This window comes from Euprymna scolopes, chromosome 34 (genome assembly GCF_053919585.1).
Source record: "Euprymna scolopes isolate OS-2025 chromosome 34, ASM5391958v1, whole genome shotgun sequence".
Classification (NCBI taxonomy): Eukaryota; Metazoa; Mollusca; class Cephalopoda; order Sepiida; family Sepiolidae; genus Euprymna; species Euprymna scolopes.
The window spans coordinates 29336088-29356664 of NC_136515.1; the positions used below are offsets into that span (position 1 = coordinate 29336088).

The following is a 20577-nucleotide window of genomic DNA, read 5'->3' on the forward strand; positions in this document are numbered from 1 at the left end:
GTTACTCCGTGCACATGGGGAGCACACACACACACACATACACACACATTAGTTTCGTACGGGTAGCTGAAGTTCCTGTGGCAACAATCGACTGATTTTTTTTTAATTTGCACCCAAAACAAGGCACACTGCCATTGTGAAGTCGGGAGCTAATACCGGGGACATAAGTTGCAGTGATATTATGAAGGGAGATGAGTAGAAAGATGTCTGTTCACATTACACTTGAACTTCTGCATGTCAGTACAGTTGGGAAAGCAGAATCCCAGAAGGGAGTTCCAAAGTCTAGCAGTTCTGGGGAATAAACTATTGAAGTAGAAGGCTTTCTTACACCTAGGGATCTCTACTGTGTATGGGGTGGGATTTAGCTGCTTGTCATCTTTGTGGGGGGGTATTTATGTCGGATGGTTTGGCAGACAGAACATGGCAGCTTCACAAATGACCATTCTTAACCTGAAAATGCAGCGTGAATTGAACAGGTTTACTTATCTAGCACTCATATATGCCTTTAGAAAGAACCTCAGTGTGTGGGGGGGTCCAGTTGTTCACAAACACATGGAATGCCGAGATCAATTATATGGGATTTTTATAAACGATAGATATAAAAAAAAAAAAAGTTCCATCGTTATACGACTCATATGATTTCTTATCAGTTATAAACAAATACTTTGTCTACTGTCTCTATATATGATAGCGAAAGTGTTTGCAAACATGGGCGAACGAACGCGTATCAGTAAGTGTAATTGTGTACGCACACACACTGAAACGTCACATTCGCAACACATGTTCTTAATTGGTTACACATTCACATCTCATCACAGATCCACACTAATGCACGCATGCACGATCCCGCGCTTGACACCATTAAGAGACGAGTACGAGGCCCCACCCCTCGATACAGCTGATACTCAACATCACCTACTTTCCCAGGGCTTATCTGATCCCTTTTACTCTCCCTTTCTTTAAGTCTCTTGTCACGTACCCAGAGCAGATTCAGTAAATCCATCTACTACCCTGCTTCCAGGACGTTAACAGTTTACAATTGCCAATAGCAACGGGAGAAGAGCTAAAAGCGCGTCCTGACGAAGCGTCAAGGTGTCAAGTAGCGTGTATGAGCAGACCTTAGTCTTACAAGAAAACGAATATATATATATATATATATATATATATATATATATATATATGATACTTCATTTAATCACATAAATTAACCTACGAAACTATAAATTTATGCGTAAACTTTAAGTATTTATTTCAACAGTGTTCAATACGTAGGCAGAGCTAGGTAGTAAGTTATAATATATATATATATATATATATATATATATATATATATATATATATATATATATATAACCACCCGAAACCTATCATTAAACACTTCCCCCAATCCATCGAAAATAGAATTAGTACAAACTCATCAAAACGTGAAATTTTCAATAGACACAAACCCTTTTTGAAGCAGCTCTAAACGATAGTGGATATACTAATACCATCATCAACAATTTTGATCCAAACCCCCAACAATAAAAGACACAGATTTGGGAAAATTATTTTGTCCAAGCTTCCTTTTAATTTAATGATTCAAGATAAACCGGGAAAAAATTATTCAAGTTAGTTAACACTCACTCCCCCCCAGCAACATATTACATAAACTCTTTAATAAAAACACTATAACAATCAGCTACAGTTGCAGTGATAACCTAGAAAGAATAATTAAAAACATAATAATAGAATACTTAATAACGAAAACAATAATTACAAAAATATCAGTAACACAAAAAACTGCAACTTCACAAATAAATCAGATTGTCCACTCGGACAACAATGCCTACAAACTGAAGTTGTATACAAAGCCATTATCGCCCCAATAGAAAACCTAAATGATGAAAAAATACTACATCGGATTCGCTGGAACCTCTTTTAAAGACAGTCTTAGAGTCTATAAATGCTCATCCAATAACCCCAACTACCCAAACAAAACATAATTAATTACACACTACTTAAACCTGATTTAAAATAATCTCACACCCACCATTAAATGGGGAATTCTCAAAAAATCTAATATCTGTAACTCTATATATTCCCCTGCTTCCTTTGTTCACATGGAAAAAAAACTTATTACTAACTTTAAAGATAGAGATAAATTATTAGACATTAGAAATGAAACGTCAATTATTTGTAGATCCTACCTTCACACCTTGAAGTTCATATGATACGAACCCCCTCAACCTAAACAATTGCACACTCTTAACACCCTTAACACTCTTAACACCCTTAACACTCTTAACACCCTTAACACCCTTAACACTCTTAACACCCTTAACACCCTTAACACTCTTAACACCCTTAAAACTCTTAACACCCATTAACACCCTTAACACTCTTAACACTCTTAACACCCTTAACACTAGTAACACTATTACACAACCCATCGAAACTCACAACTGTTACATTAAACACTATTTATTACTTTTCAAGCATATTACTTTAATTCTTAATTATTTATTTTACTCCTTCGAGATTATCTCCTCCTCCTTATATCTTTAATTACCACACATTTTAATAAACATAAAAATTCTTATAAATATAATTACGGTCAACCTTCAAATTACCCATCTTCTCCTATATCTATGCGTAATATTCTCCACTAATAATTCCAAACATAGTTATGCATAATATTCTCCATTAATAACTCCAAACATTTAAAAAAAAGAAAAGAAAAATACTAAATCCATGTAATTAAAACTTTAAATTTCTGAAACCATTACAAATTCCCACTTTCCTAGAAATTCTGCACCCTTCAAAATTCATACCTTATTATTTTCTTAACACTGTCTTGTAATCTAACACCCTTATTCCCAACCATTTTCAGAGCCCCATTATCCAAGAGAATCTGAACACCGCTTTATAGCATCAAATTTATTCTATTTTTCCAAAAACTCATTTATTCTTATTTTATTTATTTTTATTTATCTTCCTCCCTAAACTCGATTCCAATTCTAAAATCTACCCAACAGAATCTATAACTGAGATTAAAAAAGAGATGTTCTATACTATATTGGAGGGATCTGTTTACCCATTACAACTGCACGTATCTTAGCTCTTTCTGCCCCCCCCCCCATTAACACCGTCGTCATAGACGATTGCTGACTCTTTAACTCCAGACACGTGCAGGTTATCATCCAGAACTCAACAAACTTTTTTGGCACGCTCAATCATCTATTTTCCTTCTTTTCTTCCTCCTCCTCTCCTGTATTTATCTTAATAATTTTTAATTTAATTTTTACTTTTCTTATTGTCCCCCTATTTTTTCCCCCTTTTTCCTTCTCCCGTTTCTCTCTCTTACTTCCATTTTCTTGGTTTTTAATATCCATATGTAATCGTAAAAACCATATCTTTCCTTTTTATTTTTATTTTAACTTGAATCATCTGACGATATGGGCGGATAACTTTTATCCTGTCTATTGAAATAATTTGTAAGGAATTAAGTTAATACATTTGAGGTCGTGATAATTAAAAACATATTCAGCTCTACTAACGTATTGAGCACTTTTTATCCTTGTTTTTTGTCACATATACCTCTTAATATATATATATATATATATATATATATATATAAGGCAAGAAAAAATATATATAAGGCAAGAAAATTTTTTAAGAACAGAACATTTTATTTATGAACTTGTGAAGATCAAAATCAACATATAATGCTACTAAACCTTATGCTTATAATTTTCTTTCCAATTTGGATCAAAATCCATTACATGATTTTGATTCTAGAAATTTAAACTTAAAAGAAATTCAGATTCAGAAAATCTTGCTTAATTCGTGTCAAATAGTTATAAATCGGATTTAATGTAAATCTGAAATATTTTCAAATGAAAAATTGTGCCGATATTATTATCTAAAGCATTTTAAATTCTACAAAAAAAATGAAAACTGGAATATTTATTCTTAAAATTTAACTAAAATCGTAGATATTTGAATTTTTACAAAAAGCATCCGTGCTTTGCTTTCTTTTGCTCAACACTAAATTAAAAGAAAAATAGGCTACATGACGTACTATTACGTTTAACTGATGTTTTCCAAATTAATAATGATCGGTTTATTAGTTTAGTACTTTACACACACACACACACACACACACACACACACACACACATATATATATATATATATATATATATATATATATATATATATATATAAGACTGATTTCTTCACATTTAGCAAATAATAAGAAAAAAATAAAATCATGTTAAATTGTTAATGTCACAATAATTGAAATATTTCTGACATTTTCCGCCGTTTTATGAAAAAATACATTTTTGATAAAATAATTGAATGTGAAAATTAAGAACTGGACATTTTCAACTTCAAAGAATTATTTCGAATTTCGTTCAATTTTTATAATCCGGTAGATCACGGCATTGATGAAAATAAATGAAATATTAAGAAAAATTCTTGCGTGGGAAAACCAACTCACATCATCAGTGAATGCTGTTCAACGACGGTAAAGTTTAAATAAAGAAAAATATATGGAAAGAACATCAGACGAATTCAAGGAATTTAAAACTGACACAATGTCCATAATCTGAGACCCCTTCCTACTGAAAACCACACAGCCATACATGTGTAATGGTGCCAATATAAGCAGGTACCACCCGATATAGTCGTGAGAGTCAAGAGGGATGGGAAGATCAACAAGGAAGAACACAAATTAAACCTCCACTGGAAGGGTACGGAGACTACTAGAAGCTTGAAGGGGGCTTTTGTCAGCGTTTTTTTTTTTTTTTTTGTCAATTTTCAGAAAAGGTTAGTGTTTTCTGTGAGAAAGCAATGATAAGCGTCTGTTGCGATAGCACAAATTGATTTGCAACGGCTATCGAAAGAAGTAGAGAGTGCTGGAAATTTGGGAGATGTCAGTCTGTTTTTATCGATGCGCGATCGCTGGTCATGACATGTTTCATGACTCCTAGTAAGTAAAAATAATATAAATATAATCGCTGATGTGAATTAATCTTAACAGTGATAAATAAAACTAAACACCTGATGTACAAAGGATGAGTTGTTTATGTAAGTCGATGTGTTTATGCAGCACACACGCACACACACACACACACACACACACACACACACACACACACACACACACATGCATGTTGCTTCGGATACTTGTTTTTATTTCATTAGTTTATTTAAAGAATAATGAGACTCTTTCGAATAGTAAACGCTTCAAATGTTTCGTTGTATAGTATACAACGTTGTCATTTCACAATCTGGTGTAAATCTAGCAAGCTAATAATCCGTTCGTGTGGGTTGCCATGGATACAAAGCAATTATTATAGTTATCTTTTCTTAGTATTCTTTTCAGTAGTTTTATCAAGAATGAATTAGCCTGTCACGTGTTTTTCTGTCAAAGTGGAAAGCTGGCTTAGAATAAAATGGCAGAATGCGATATTGAACCATCATAATATTAATGAATTTAACTTTACAATCATCCCCGTCCGGGCTATTTTGTTGCGTTAATAATTTCTCGAAATATTTTAATTATTATTTTTGTATCTAGGTTTCACGACTCCCACTACTATTCACTAATTGATCCTGACTATTTCAAAATGTTCTTCCTCTCCTCTGCCCCCCCCGCTCACTCCCCCTCTCTCTCTCTCTCTCTCTCCCTCTCTCTCTCTCTCTCTCTCTTTCTCTATTTCTATCACTCTCCTTAAACCCGAACTGATTTGATTAATCCGGGCCTTTGATATCTCTAAATACAAACAAGCTTTTATTAAGCGTTAGTCTTAATTCTTGAAATAATAAATCCATATCTAACCCTAACATTACTGATAAAATACAAATAATAAAAACGTATCTTCTTCCTATTCACCTATTAATGCAAAGTCAATTAGATTTTCGGAATTCAAGTCTCCACGCATGTAGGAGTATGAATCAGTTATGCCGGGTTAATCTCTGAATGAAAAAATATAACTTTCAATAAAATATTTAAAAAAAACTTCTATCAACTTCGCAGTATTGAATCTACATAAAATGTGCTGAAAAAATGGTTCCATTCCCAAATTTCATTACCTTTAAATTTTCTGTCTGAATAACAATTGTTCATGGTTAGTTCTGTGTAACGGTACCAAAAGAAGCCAAATCGGATTATAGCTCGTGTGTGCCGCCCGTTTAGCGTTCTTCGGCAGGTTGAGTTGCAGTTGGTTCACGTCAAGATTGGTTAACCAGGGAAGATGTGTCGTTTTGAATGCTAATGGCGTCGTTTTGTTTCTACTCTAAAACGTATAGGTTAATATAAGTAGACGAACACGCACGACCGAACTCTTCCACAATTGCACAAATCAAATTAGTGACACGGATGCTTAAAGTTCGCACTGTGTAAGTGTATAATTAAGTATATTAATTCCACACATAGTTCGCATTGCATATATTTATATTAGCTTGGATGTTTATGGAATATCGTTCGTGCATAATTCATATATATACATATATATGTATATATATGTATATATATATGTGTGTGTGTGTGTGTGTGTGTGTGTGTGTGTGTGTGTGTGCGTGTGTCCTTTTCGCTTTTTTGTTTCAATTTACTTCAGTCGAAGTTCTCAAAAATCAAGGGGACTTATTTCCTGGGGCTAACTCTATATGAGATACATAGATATTGGAATATTCCATTGAAGTTCTCCTTTACATCAAAAACACTGAATTAATAAAGAAGTTAAGAACATAATTTTCTTCTCCCCAATTGACTATTTAAATATGTTATATCTTTTTATGATCTCTTCATCTTATTGGATTCCAGAACAAGAATTTATATGGTCTAATTGAGGATCCAACTTCGTGCTATTACTTACGGTAACATCACTTAAATAAGGTGTACAATTCCTTGTAAAAGCCAGTGGGTCTTAACCATACCGAGAAGATTTAGTTTGGGCAGTGAATTCTATGTGATTTTGAATATTTACTCAAAGTTTATTTGTAGATAAAAGTATCCTCATGCCAAGTTGTCCTGGAGAACTCCTGTAAAGAGAAAGCTTAGACACTCGAGGATAGTGTCTAGTATGTATTCAAGTTCTCTCCAGTAGCGTGTTCATATGTGAGTAGGGAAACAAATAATTGCAAATACAAGATAATACTTATTACAAAATAGACACGTGCATTATGTCTATCTATCTATCTATCTATGTGTGTGTGTGCGTCTGTAATGTCATCTAAAGAGACAGGTTTCCGCATATACGACAAACCTTTCAGTTCCTGAATTAACTTGCTGATTTACTCGACATGTTCACACTCTACCGCTCCCTACTCCGCTTTTCATGATCTCCGAACTGGGTCACTTACACCCACGCTTCATTCCATTCCTCATCACACAAACTTATAAATCAGGCTGCCCTACAAAATTTGCTAAACAAAATGTTAGTATATTTGTCTATCTTTCACTGTCATCAAGTTCTCTCTTGTGTATTTACACAATATTTTATTTCAACATTCAAATATATGTACATACCTTAAAACATGCATTTTCCAGCAGACATCTACAGTACAAACATATGTGTGTATGCGTACGTATGTGTGCGTACGTATGTGTGTGTATTAAATCGCAAGTTTACTACTTAAAATGCTTAAAACATTTTATTGCTGTAAGCGAACACTTTCGTGTCAATAAACAGTAACACTTTCGTAATTTGAACACAAATTTATTAATTTTTTTTAATATAACCGTAAGGAAAAGAAAGGAAAGAAGAAATAAGTCAGTCACATCAAAGAATAAGCCGGAAAGGGAAACAGTAGCGGTGAATAAACGTCTGTCCTGTCATCATGTTCATTTGCTAAACATTTGTTCACAAAATAAAAACAATATTCTCAAATAGAACTAAATGTTCTAAACTAAAGAACTAAATTGTGTTAAAATTCAAAATAAGCAATTAAACCCAACAGATTATAGTTAATTAATACAGTGTCTTTTTGCACACGAATATACAAATTAGTTAACTTTATTACTGACCTCACATATACATGAGCAATATATAAAACAGCGTGCTGTTATTGTGTAAACTCAAAATCAGAGGCTTTGACCGTATATGCACAAAAAGGAACCGAACTTTCGCATTTATTAATTGTTCAATAATAAAAAGAAAAATAGCGTGGCATACAAAAATCCAATGACCTGGGGTGTGTGTGTGTGTGTGTGTGTGTGTGTGTGTGTGTGTGTGTGCGTGTGCGTGCGCGTGCGCGCATCTCAAGATAAGCCCAAAAGGACAGAGGAAGACGTCCACTCATACCTTATGAAATGGTGCTCGTTATCGTTTATTATTATTATTGGCTCACATGGAGCTTTCACACAAGTCAACAAACGATCTGTGGTGTTCTCTGGAGGCTGAGTGACAAGTCTCCCTAGACGTCCAGTTCTATCCGCCTCCTTCGATAGCATTTGCAAATGAATTTGCATCATTACAACAGCCTCTTACAATTGATTTCTCGTCGGCAGTGGCCATTGATTTATACTGGAATTTGAGTGGCATTAAGCCTTCCCAAAGTCCCAGTTCTCTTTGCGCTTGTCCAACCGAGGTCTGGCTGGGGATCTCTCCTCGGTCTTTCAGTCCTTTTTTACCCTTCTCAGCTCTTTGGTGTTACTTTTTTATTGGGAGGAGCAGTGATGAAACTATGAGGGGGATGCATGATGGGGGTGTAGAACATGTAGTTCTGCAGCTTCGGTGTTCTTCATTCCCTGTAACGCTTATTCGTTATATTGTCTTGTATTATTCTCCGTATTCAAGGGTTTTCTGTAATATTTCAATCGTTATCATTATCGTTAGTCGTTGTACTTTTGCAGTTATTCCTCTGATTCCAATTTCTGATATTCTTTTTTCGAAGTTTTTCGGAATTGTTCCTAGTGCTCCTACTTTTATCGGTACTATTTTTATTTTCTTCATCATCCAAATCCCTTTTAACTCTCTCGCTAGCTCCGTGTATTTGCTTCGTTTCTCCTTTTCTTTCATACTCACCCTGTGATCAGCTGGGACTGCAAAGTCCTCGATTTAACAGGATTTTTCTTTCTTGTTAATTATTACATCATCTGGTCTTCTTGCTTGGATGGGGTTGTCCGTCTGTATGTCCATGTTCCTTAGGATTTTGTGGTTCTCGTTTTTGAGTGCTGTTGCTGGTTTATTCTTGTACCATTTGTCTGTACGCTCAAAATGCAGTCGTTTGCACAATTCCCAGTGCACCGCCCTCCCCACTTGGTCATGCCTGTTTTTGTATTCCTTTTGGGCAAGTTTGCTGCATTCACTTACTATATGCTTTATCGTTTCGTCTCTTTGTCCACAGAGTCTGCATTTGCTGTTTTCTTGTGTTTTATCGATTCTTGCTTTGATATGGTTGGTTTTATCGAGTTATCTTGTGCTGCAGTTATTAGAGATTCAGTTTCTCGGTTTATATGTCCTTTTCGAATCCATGTTCAGGTGTTTTCGCTATTCTCATCTTTTGTCATTCTTATGAATCTTCCGTTGAGTTGTTTCTCTTCCAACTTCTCTTTTCTCGTTTTGTCATTTGTCTCTTTGTTTTCTGCTTTGTTGTTTTGTCTGTGCCTCTCGCTGCCATAATTATCCTTTCATAATTTTTCTAGTACAGATCAGTCCTCTCCCGCCGTCTTTCCTTTTCACGTAGAGCCTGTCAATATCGTCCTTTGGGTGTAGTGCATTATGCATAGTCATGAGTTTCCTGGTTTTCTGGTCGAATTGTCTCAGTTCTTCTTTTGTCTACCCTATAAACGGTCCAGAGTATCTTACTAGTGATACAGCCCATGTATTTATACCTTTTATTAGGTTTCTGCTATATAATTTCGTTTCCAGGAGTTTCTTGTTCTCCTGGGGTATTCCTTTCCAATTTTCACTTTCATTTCTGTTGCTCTGATGGTGTCCATTTCCAGAATTCCCAAGTATTTATAGTCATCTTGTTTCCCTAGTGCCCTCATTTCTGTTTGGTTGGGTAGTTCCATGCCTTCTGTCGTTTCCATTTTTCCCTTTCTTATAACTAGTCGTGCGTACTTTTCCATTCCAAATTCAAATGGATATCTTGACTGAAGATTCTGGTAGTGTTAATTAGTGTCTCTAGCTCCTTTTCGGTCCTTGCAAAAAGCTTCAGATGGTCCATGTACATCAGGTGGTTCATTTTTTCCTCTGTATTGGAGAACTTGTATCCGGCTTGGCACTTTCTCAGAATACTGTTCAAGGGCATCATGGCTATGATGAACAGCAGTGGTGATAGCGAGTCTCCTTGGAAGATACCTCTTTGTATGCTAATTTCTGTTATGTGTTGTCCATCAGCTGTCAATTCCAGTCTCCATGTTTTCATTGCATTTTCTTGGTATTTTATACATTTTTAGGCATTCTATTATCCATGCTTGGGTGATCCTGTCGTACGCTTTTTTTTTTGTAGTCGATCCAGTATTATTATTATTATTATTATTATTATTATTATTATTATTATTATTATTATTATTATTATGAGGAGGAGGAGGAGGAGGAGAGTTAATCAATGTTTGTTTCCTCGGTTTTTTTCTATCTATAAAGTGTAAATGTCTGTCTGTGTACATTTCGCTACGTAATAACTGGATCAATTTTCGGTCTACAGACTCGAGATTTGACATACGACGTACTCATATTTGGAAAAATCTTTTAGTCGGTTTTCGGACAGAAATTTGGTTGTGAAAATGGCAAAGTCCAACGATTTGACGTTTGAAAACTCTACCAAAGTCCACCAACAATTTTGGGTCTAAACGCTTGAAATTTTGAATGTAGGTTACTTGGACATGACTCAAACTTTTTAATTTGATTTGAACCCAAAACAATAAATGTTAATGAGTCAAAATAGGGATCAAAGTAAAAAAAAAATGACCTGTGCGATATCTACCAAATTACTCAGCCAATTTTTGGTTTAAATATTTGAAGTTTTACATAAAGTGTATTCAGACGTAAAGTAAGCCTTTTAATCGATTTTTGGCCGAAAATTTGGCTGCCAAAGGGTCAAAGTTCAAAAGATTTGACCTTTGCGGTCTCTAGCAAACTATTTAGGTAATTTTGACAAAGGGTATTCAGACAAGGGCAAGCTTTTTAATCAGTTTTTTTTTTGGGCGAACTTGGCCTTTTGGCCAAGATCAAAGTGTAATATCTGTTCTTCAGATGCGGCACTTCCATTTCTCGTTCTCTTTCAGTGGAGGAGAAATCCGTCACGACTGAGACAATTTTTATTTTTGTACCTTTTCTCCACGTTAAAAAACGACCCTGGTGTCTAACTCTGTCCCGTGGGGAGGCATTGTAAATAGGTAAAATTAGCGGCCAAGAGGGCAAAGTTGAAAGAGTTGACCTTTGCTGACTCAACCAAACTCCTCTGCCAATTTTGGGTCTAGACACTTGAAATTTTAGATGTAGGTTACCTGGACATGAGTTAAACTTTTTAATATATGTATATATACATATGTACATGAAGTTATGAACAGTATATAGGTCCGAGCAAAGCCCGACTGAACTGCAAGTAATACATATATATATATATATATATATATATATATATATATATATATATATATATATGCTAAAATATTTCTTAGTTTTGTGATTAACTTATTCTTTAAAGAAAACTCAACTTTAATTCTTTTAATCGTACATTGTACTTAACTAAACAACCCATGTCTCAATTATTTATTTCTCACTGCCTCTATCCATCTGTAGATTCGGTCACTTTCTAATATTTCTGAATATGTCCGTATGCATTTAGAGAAAGAATGCTTCTCTTTTATTCAGCATTACTTCTTAACTGCTTTATTTAGCCATTTAATTTACATGATATGTGCATGTATACCATAAACACGTATGTAAATTAGACAGTAAAAACAACTTTAGTTATACCAGAAAAGACATATGCAATGAAATTAGAGAATAAATGTAGTGATTTTGCTCTAACAGGTCATGGGTTTTCTACTTTGTGTGTATGTGTGTAGGGAGGATTATACTTTTGAACCGAAACGTTGCTAATCTTTCTTCATTTGTCTTTCGCAGGTGAATGGTTCCGGGGTGTTTGAGATCAGGATTACATCGTTCTACAATAGTGACAGCCTTACCCAGACTCGAACCTGCTGCAGTGGTGTGTCTGAGTCACCGCCCTGTACGGACAAATGCAGAACCTTCTTTTCCATATGTCTGATGCATTATCAGAATCCTGCTCCTTTGGATTCGAAATGCACTTTTGGGGCGGACATGACACCTGTACTCGGTAACAGCACCTTCTACCTCGGTGGAAAGAAAAAGGGGCCATTTATTATCCGATTACCTTTCTCTTTCTCATGGCCGGTAAGTCAAACTTTCCTTCATTTTATAAATGAATTTTAAAATATCAGCTGAAAAAAAAACTTAAAAGTCATATGTTTATCCAGTGAATAATTTCTTTAGGTGATCATCGAATGATTGGTGTAGGCGTGTTCGCTTTTAAATAAGAAATATTTTTAAACAGTTTAATTAATTAAATATTTATACTGAAGCCGTCAATTATTCCTGGATAATACTGTGTACCTTCTAATATATATTTCATACTATTATTATTTTTAAATTTCAAATTATAAGCAAATGTCTTTGGTTTTATTAAAATTCCAATGTCAATAACACAAATACTATTGTATAAACAAGAATTATTACAACATCAATGCCACAATTTTATTTTTTGTCAAATTCAATTTTTTTTAAGATTGTTTGGCATTAATGGCGTTAGACTATGTTTTGCGTTGCATTCCCAGAAAAAAAAAGAGATAGAAAGACTCACGACATGCATGTGAATTGCACATTCTTCTGGATGGACCTCCGAACTCTTTGATAAATATCCGTATTATTTGGATTCAATGTCATTGTCACACCGTTTCAATCAATGTAACCTCCGGTCTTCTTCTGATGTATCTTGTCGAACTCGGGAATCTTTGTGTGGAATTTAGGAATGTGTATGAAATTCCGAACGAAAGTTTATTTCATTCTAGTATATGTTTGTTCATCAGATTAGCGGCTTCTCAGGCTAAAAAAATATCTGCTCATCTCGGGGTAATTCCTTTATCCTTGAAAGCTGGTATCCTGATGAACGAACATATACTAGAATGCCCCAAAAGGAAGTAAATGGAGAAGATAATCCTGAAAATATGATATCACGAGGAATGGACACATACTAGGTGCTCTAAAAGAATTGGCAATGCCTGGGATGAGTGTCTTATGATGAATCATCCACTTATGTAATGCAGTATTTTATACTTTTCACTTTACTTTAATGTTTCTCAATGCCTAAGAAGAATAATAGTATAGACTGTACTTACACTAAATGAGCTATACGAAAACATTAGTGTTTCATTCGACGAATTACTTCCCCAGGACGATTATAAACATTAGCATTCTACCATCCCGTTTATACACAAATGTTTTTGCCATTCATCTCGTACCAATCAAATTTGTTTTATGAAAAATACGCCTCCGCCATTAATAAGCTTTAACTTTAGCTAATGTCTTCAGTCGATTAAAGAGACATTGTTTGCATCATGTTGGCTCAAGAATTATGGTTTATTTAGTAACACAAATGAAAGTGTCTACAATTTGTGGCTATTTGGTTACTTGTCTAGTAACTTTCTTGCATCTTAATTTTTAAATTTTCTAGAACACGAAATACATTTAATGTATTTGGTTTAAGATTTCATAATATTATTTGTTATGGATCCGAACTGTTGAGACAGAGAGAAGGATACAGGCGATAGGAATTAGATGTTTTCGAATTTCCACATTACAACTGAAGAACACACTGAGGCATCATACCATATGAAGATATGGTGACTATAGTAAGAAAATGAAAATGAAATGGTACGGCCATGTACTACGATGCGCGGATCTCGCAAAAACCATCTTGCAAGGAAGATGGGGGAAGACAAAAGCAGAAGATAACACCTGGGAGTGGATAAAGGGTGAAATGGAGAGGCCGGGATAAAACTGGATTGTAGATCATCTTTGATTTCCTAACGATTATCCAGACAACGGGGTCAGGTGGCTATTTTAAACATTGTATAGCAGAAACAAAAATTCACTTTATCTTTCTATTGTTTTCAAATTTTGCAAATCACTTTTATCTAAATAGAATTGAAAAACGTTATGTAGTTTAATATTCCACTAAAGTTACACTTTCCAGGTGATAAAAGTGCTTGCTAACTGGTTTGAGTTTCAATTTTTGTTTCAGACTCAACAAATTAAAAATAAACATCAGAAAGAAAATATCATCCACGGTTTTATCATTTATTTTCCAAATTATTTATATTCTCTTTTGTGTGTTTGCTTCTGTAATTCTTTTTATGGTTTTCATATTAGCGTGGTGTGAAAAACGAAAACAAACACTCATACTAATGAGAACTCTACATTTATTTGTCTCCTGCTTTCATCTATTTTGAAAATTTCCAAGAACAGGAAGTTCTGTATAAAGTACTTCCTGTTGTATTGTTTGTTCTCATCTTTACATAAATTTCGGTGAGGGTAAATCAGCAGTTGCTTTCTTTCAAACATTTCTATCATCTGTGTTCTTTCATTTAACCATGAAAATAGGCATCATTCTGTCGGTCGTCATAATTGTATTAGCGCTTGGATTAGGGCTAGGGTGGATTATAAAGATTGTTTTACGTCTGTACCATAATATCAACACAACGTTACAGAAAAATAAATCGTATTATTATGAAATGGTGAAACTAATTGGATGATGTAGTATGTGTTGTTCACACAACTCTTCAAAAACACGATAATGTGGCACTGTTGATCAAAATGAAATGTACTTATCCAAGTTGTCTGGGTAAATTATGCGAGAACATAAATATATGATTTCTGTCGTAAATGATTTCAGCCGCTGCTTGTATAGCATAACGCGAAATTCTTTACTTGTAAATAAACAAATCGAACTCTGTAAAAGCGGAGGTCAAATGTTTATATAAATAGACATTTGATTATATTGTTTGTGGGCACTGATTCCATTCCAGATTATTAACGAGATCGTTATGGGTTCGATCTCTAGTTCAAAATGGGTGCTAGTCTAGCCGCACTGAAGAGTCGTTATACAGCGAAACAGTCTGCTTGTAAGTGATTATATATATATATATATATATATATATATATATATATATATATATAAGGTGTGACATACGTCGCACACCAAAGCATAAAAAATAATTGTAACAATATTTTATTAAAACCAAGCTTAACTAATGAACTGAGAAAAATGTTGAACATGTTGATAAAATCACAAATGCTCAAAATGCTCGCCATTTGCGTTGACGCACAATTTCAGTCGATTGTGAAAATGTTTCATAAATTTTATCAAGTAAGCCAGTTTCCATGTATGTGATTACACTCACGAATCACGATTTCGTATCTGCTGGCGAAGATAGTTGACATTTGCAATTCTTGTAGAGTTGACTATTTGTTCGAGGTGACCCCAAAAATAAAAAATTTATTGAAATCAAGTCAGGGGACCCTGGTGCCTATTCTATGATGCCTCTTCTCCCAATCCAATTTTTAAAATTGCCCCTCAACCAATTTTGCCCAATCGTCGCATAATGAGGCAAGGCGCCATTTTCCACAAACCAAAAGGTGTAGCGTTTTAAAGTACACCACACTACCACTTTTAGACGAGTGCTCTTCAGCAGATTTTATTCAATGCGGGTTTTCGCGCGAATAATAACAACAGTTTTATTTAACTTCGCCGTTCACAAAGTTAACTTCGTAGCTGAACAAACAAAATTTGGATTCTGACTCAGCTGATCTTCAAGTAACCATCTCAAGTCGTCGGTTTGGATCATGTTTGTATAGTGTTCAACTGCTGCAGTCTGTAATAATGATACTTTTGACTTTGACGATACGTTGCATGGTGGTTCTTGGGACACGGAGCTCACTTGAAGATCATCAAAATGATTTCATTGAATTGTTCTCAACTTTTCGAGCACGCGTTTTCGAGTTCGTCAGACACTTGGGGGAGCACTTCGTGGTTTGTCTAGGACATTACCAGTTTCACAAAATTTTAATATTAAACATCTTACTGTCGTGTAATAGATGGGCTCAAGATCAGGATAAATTCAATAAAATTTCTCAGCAACAGATCGATTAGTTGTGCCATCAGCACCAGACATGAACACTAGTTTAACTCTTTTGTTAATTGTTAAGAGCATATCTGAAAATTAAAATAAATTCTGTTAAAGTAAGTCGTAACTGAAAAAAATCGTGATTATGATTCAATTTGACAGTTATAGTATTGGGGGTATATATATATATATATATATATATATATATATATATATATATATATATATATATATATATAAACTACTTCATTTTTACATAAAATTAATATACAAAGGTATAAATTGATGCATAAACTTTAAGTATTTACTTCAAAAGTGCTAATACGTAGGTAGAGCTAGTTAGTAATTTATAAAATATATATGGCGATTAAGCTACACTGATTATTCCGCGTTTCATCCACTCAAGGATTCTTAAGGCTTATGCGCGAATTTTGTGGTTGTCTGTCGTTTTTATATACGCACCTTCTATTTAGATTTTAATTAGCCAATCAGCTTTCTAGTATCCACCGCACCCTTCCTATCAGCCAATGGACATGCCCTTATAGGACAAAGGCCCATTTGACCTCTGGTTTACCTGATTCTTTTTGTGTATTCTATTTAGCCTGGATATCTAGTGTCTTCACCTGTTTTAAATCTAGGTTAGTTTTTTTTTTTAATGTTATATATTTATGATAGTTTTTGTATATGCATGTTTATTTATTTTATTTATTTATTTATTTGTTTATTTTCTATTGTTTTTGTTAGTTTTAAAGTTATTTTGTATCTCTATCCTAGAGTAATTTTATCCTATGAACACAGTTGTTCGCTATTTCTCTCCTACAGTTTAATAGATGTTGGGGTTCTTTAAAGTATAGGATAGCAATTTTTTCATGAAGGCATAATCTATATGGGTCGTCTAAGTCTCTACATGTGTTTGCTTGTCTTACTATTTTCCATTCGACTACCGGCGAACGTCCGCTTTCCTTGAGTTCCCAGTATTTATTCGCTAGTGTTGTTTTCATACGGTGTTTTTTATTATTGAATGTACTTTTGTGGTCATAGTATCGAGTTTTGAAACCTAAGGAAGTCATACCTACGTAATATTTCTTGTTATTCGGGTTTTCTTTCGCAAATATTATGGCCTGGTAAACTATGCTTTTGGTTAGACATTTATTTTGAAGTGGGCGTACTGTGCGGTATCTACAGTTGCATTTATCTTGTTCGTTATTAGTATTTTTTTATTTCTATATATAAAGTTGATTCATTTAATTTATTTTTAATTTACACTAAATTTATTTTTAATTATTATTATGAGCAACATCAGCTGCGTTTATAAAAATGAAGTTTTCATTTAACCTATGAGTTATTTCCCTTTAAGCTGTGAGATTTTATTTCCGTTTTAATTTCATAGAAATCCAAAATATGGTCACATCTCAAGAAAATCGTTACAATTTACGATATTTCGTGCATCTAAAATAATATCCTCCGCCCAGCAATATGTTTTTACCCGGCAATACCGAGTATGTACAGCTAGTAATATATATATATATATATATATATATATATATATATATATATTGCTCTTTCCAATATTAAAAGTCTCTACGATACGGATTACTGATTAAACGGTTGGTAATTATATTTGTATCTTTCTCTAGATGCTAATATTTGTAACAAATTACTCGCCATTTTTTAATTCTGATCCCTGGAAAATTTGACCCAAAAGCTTGAATGTCTGACTATGTAGGCTGCTTTACAATTATGTATCATTGCTACCACCCACCAACAAGACCACTTCAACCATTAAAAAAAAACTATATCTCTCGCTGATGTTGCTTCTATCAGGGTTTTTTTTTTTTCGATACAAACACTCTAATTTTTAAACCTATTTTTATCAGTAGACGCGTTATACACATGCTGCCAGTTTCGTTAACATTCGTATTTAAGATGTCGGATCCCCTCGTCGAGTTGTTTATGATTAAAGTCTCTCGCCAATGAGACTCGCTGATCAACTGTTGGAAGTATCAAATTGCTTTAACGATCATCTGTTTCAGTTTATCTGTCTTGCGGCATATCAACATATTTTGGGGTATATGATGCTGAAATGTAATATCTACTAGAAAAAAGTAATTAGATTAGTCAAATACATATCATTATTTTATCAATAGGACGGGTCTATATGTAATGTAGGGTCAGGGTGTAATTGAACGTAATAGACTCGACAGCATTTAAATACAGCATAGTCGATTCCATAACCCACGACGGTATCCACTTGTCTAATCACACGCCATTTTCTACAGCTATTGGACAACATTTCAATCACAGATACAATAAAAATGAATTCTTATGATATTTTCTATACTTCTCCTTCGTATCACATATACATTTGCGTTTTCTTTCTCATAATTCTAATTAAACTTTCATATAATTGGAATATTGGATCATCAGCATCATCATCATCATCTTTCCAGTCTTCATGCTAGCATTATTTTACATTTTCCAGAAATGGTTTAAGACAAATTATTTTTAAGATTAAAAATTAAAGTTTTTAATATTCCAAAGAGAATTGGCAATGATGCGGCAATTCCAATATTTGGTTCCGATTTCGACACTATTACCGATTCTGTTTTAAATTTCCGATTCCGATATAATTATCGATTTCGATTCTTTTTAAATCTTTAAATATTTAGATATAGAGTTTGAGGTTTGGGAGGGGGGTTGAATTACCGTAACACCCCGTATAATACGTACATATTTCTCCGGAAACCTAACAATACACATCGATTTTAGTTTTACTAGTATTTCCAAATGTATAAATATTATTTTATCATTAGTACCTGTAATGGAAAATTAACTTTTAAATTATAAAAAGAAGTAATTGAAAGAACTGTTTGGGGCATCGGAAAATAGGCTCAAATTTTCCGATATCGATTCCGATACTTTTTTTTCGGTTCCTGATTCCGATTAATCGTCCTAACACTACATAGAATAATTACTACTAATACGACACAAAAACTTCAAGCCACTTGAGTGAAAGGGTTAACGAACTGGATCTGCAGATAACGAGAAGTTTAACGATGAAGAATATTTGAAATGATTGAAAGTGATTAATGTAAGGGACAAATATGTTTACTAGTGAAGACACTTTTTGGCAAGTACTTGTTGACATTACATTTGAAGACAACCGTGTTTTTGCCTGTCATACTAGGCATACGTTAGGAGACAGGAAGTTATTTTGCAATTATGGTAGAAAGACAATGTCCTATCTTTTGGTACGGTCATTTGTCAGGAAGAGTGCTAAACATGTAGTCGATTAGTTTGGATACATAAAAATCAAGTTAACAAGGCCATGTCCCCGGAAACTGATTATGGCGCCTGGTTTGATGTTCCTCGAGTGCGTTTTTTTTCTGATGGTTAGTTCTTTACATTTGTTTAAATGTAGTGTTTATTTTAAGTCAGTGTGTATATGGGATATGTTAGTGTTTATTTTAAGTCATTGTGTATATGGGATATGTTAGCAGTTTGCTAGAGCATCCATCGTTATAACAGTATGAACGCCATTATTTCATAGATTTCTTCCTTTTTATTCAGAAAAAGAAATAAAAAATTTCTCGCTGTTTAACAACAGCTGCCGATTCTCCGTCAATTTTCGCGTCCAAATGAAAAAATGAGAAAAATAGGAAAAAGGTGGGAGAGTCGATCCTGACCCGTTGAGCATCTGCTAGTTCGTCTTTAGGGAGTTGCTTTCGGAAAATTGAGGGGATGTTAATCTTGAAAAGTGGGGCAATTGAGGATCAACTGTGTCTCACAGCTGAGTTATACGAGAAAAAGTTTCAGTCGGTAAAGATTTCAATTTTTCTCCTTCAAAATTTGATTTCTAATGTGTATGATACAAAGAGGATTGAAATCAAGAGATTGTCAAGCGAGATAGGATTTTGTTTGTGTTTTACTTGCTAATAATTACTTCTGCGCAGTATATAATTTCATTCGACAATATGGAACAGAAAAATGTGATCATATAGATTGATAAATAGATAAATAGATTGATTGATTTGGATAAACTGGCATAGTTCAATAAGGAAGACATTAAGATATATAAAAAAAGAGATAGACAAAAAAGTGAGATAAAAAGTGAGATATAATAGAAACTGGTTGAGGTAGAAAGATACAATGTGCCATATCTACGCTTGTAATACAATCGGATGTTAATCTTTCGACAGTTTTGACACAACTCACTTGCGTCAAAGCTGTCGAAAGGTTAACATCCGATTTTATTACAAATATTATTATTATAACGAAAGACACAATTTCGTTTATATCATGCATCATCATCATCATCATCATCATCATTATTATAGCGAACGAATCCGAAGAGTCTGCTGTTAGTATTGATTTCCTTGATATGTTTCTAGTCAGAATCCTTTTTAGAAAGACATTGGGTTCTTATGGGG

The 20577-nt window shown here is 34.0% G+C and overlaps 1 protein-coding gene across 1 annotated transcript in view; it reads left to right on the forward strand.

Moving 5' to 3' along the window:
- Positions 1-20577, forward strand: part of LOC145259061 (delta-like protein 1) — a 185705-nt gene that overhangs the window by 91436 nt on the left and 73692 nt on the right. Inside the window, exon 2 of the mRNA XM_080116687.1 lies at positions 12069-12359. Within this exon, the coding sequence (XP_079972813.1) occupies positions 12069-12359 (291 nt within the window). The remainder of the gene's footprint in view (positions 1-12068; positions 12360-20577) is intronic.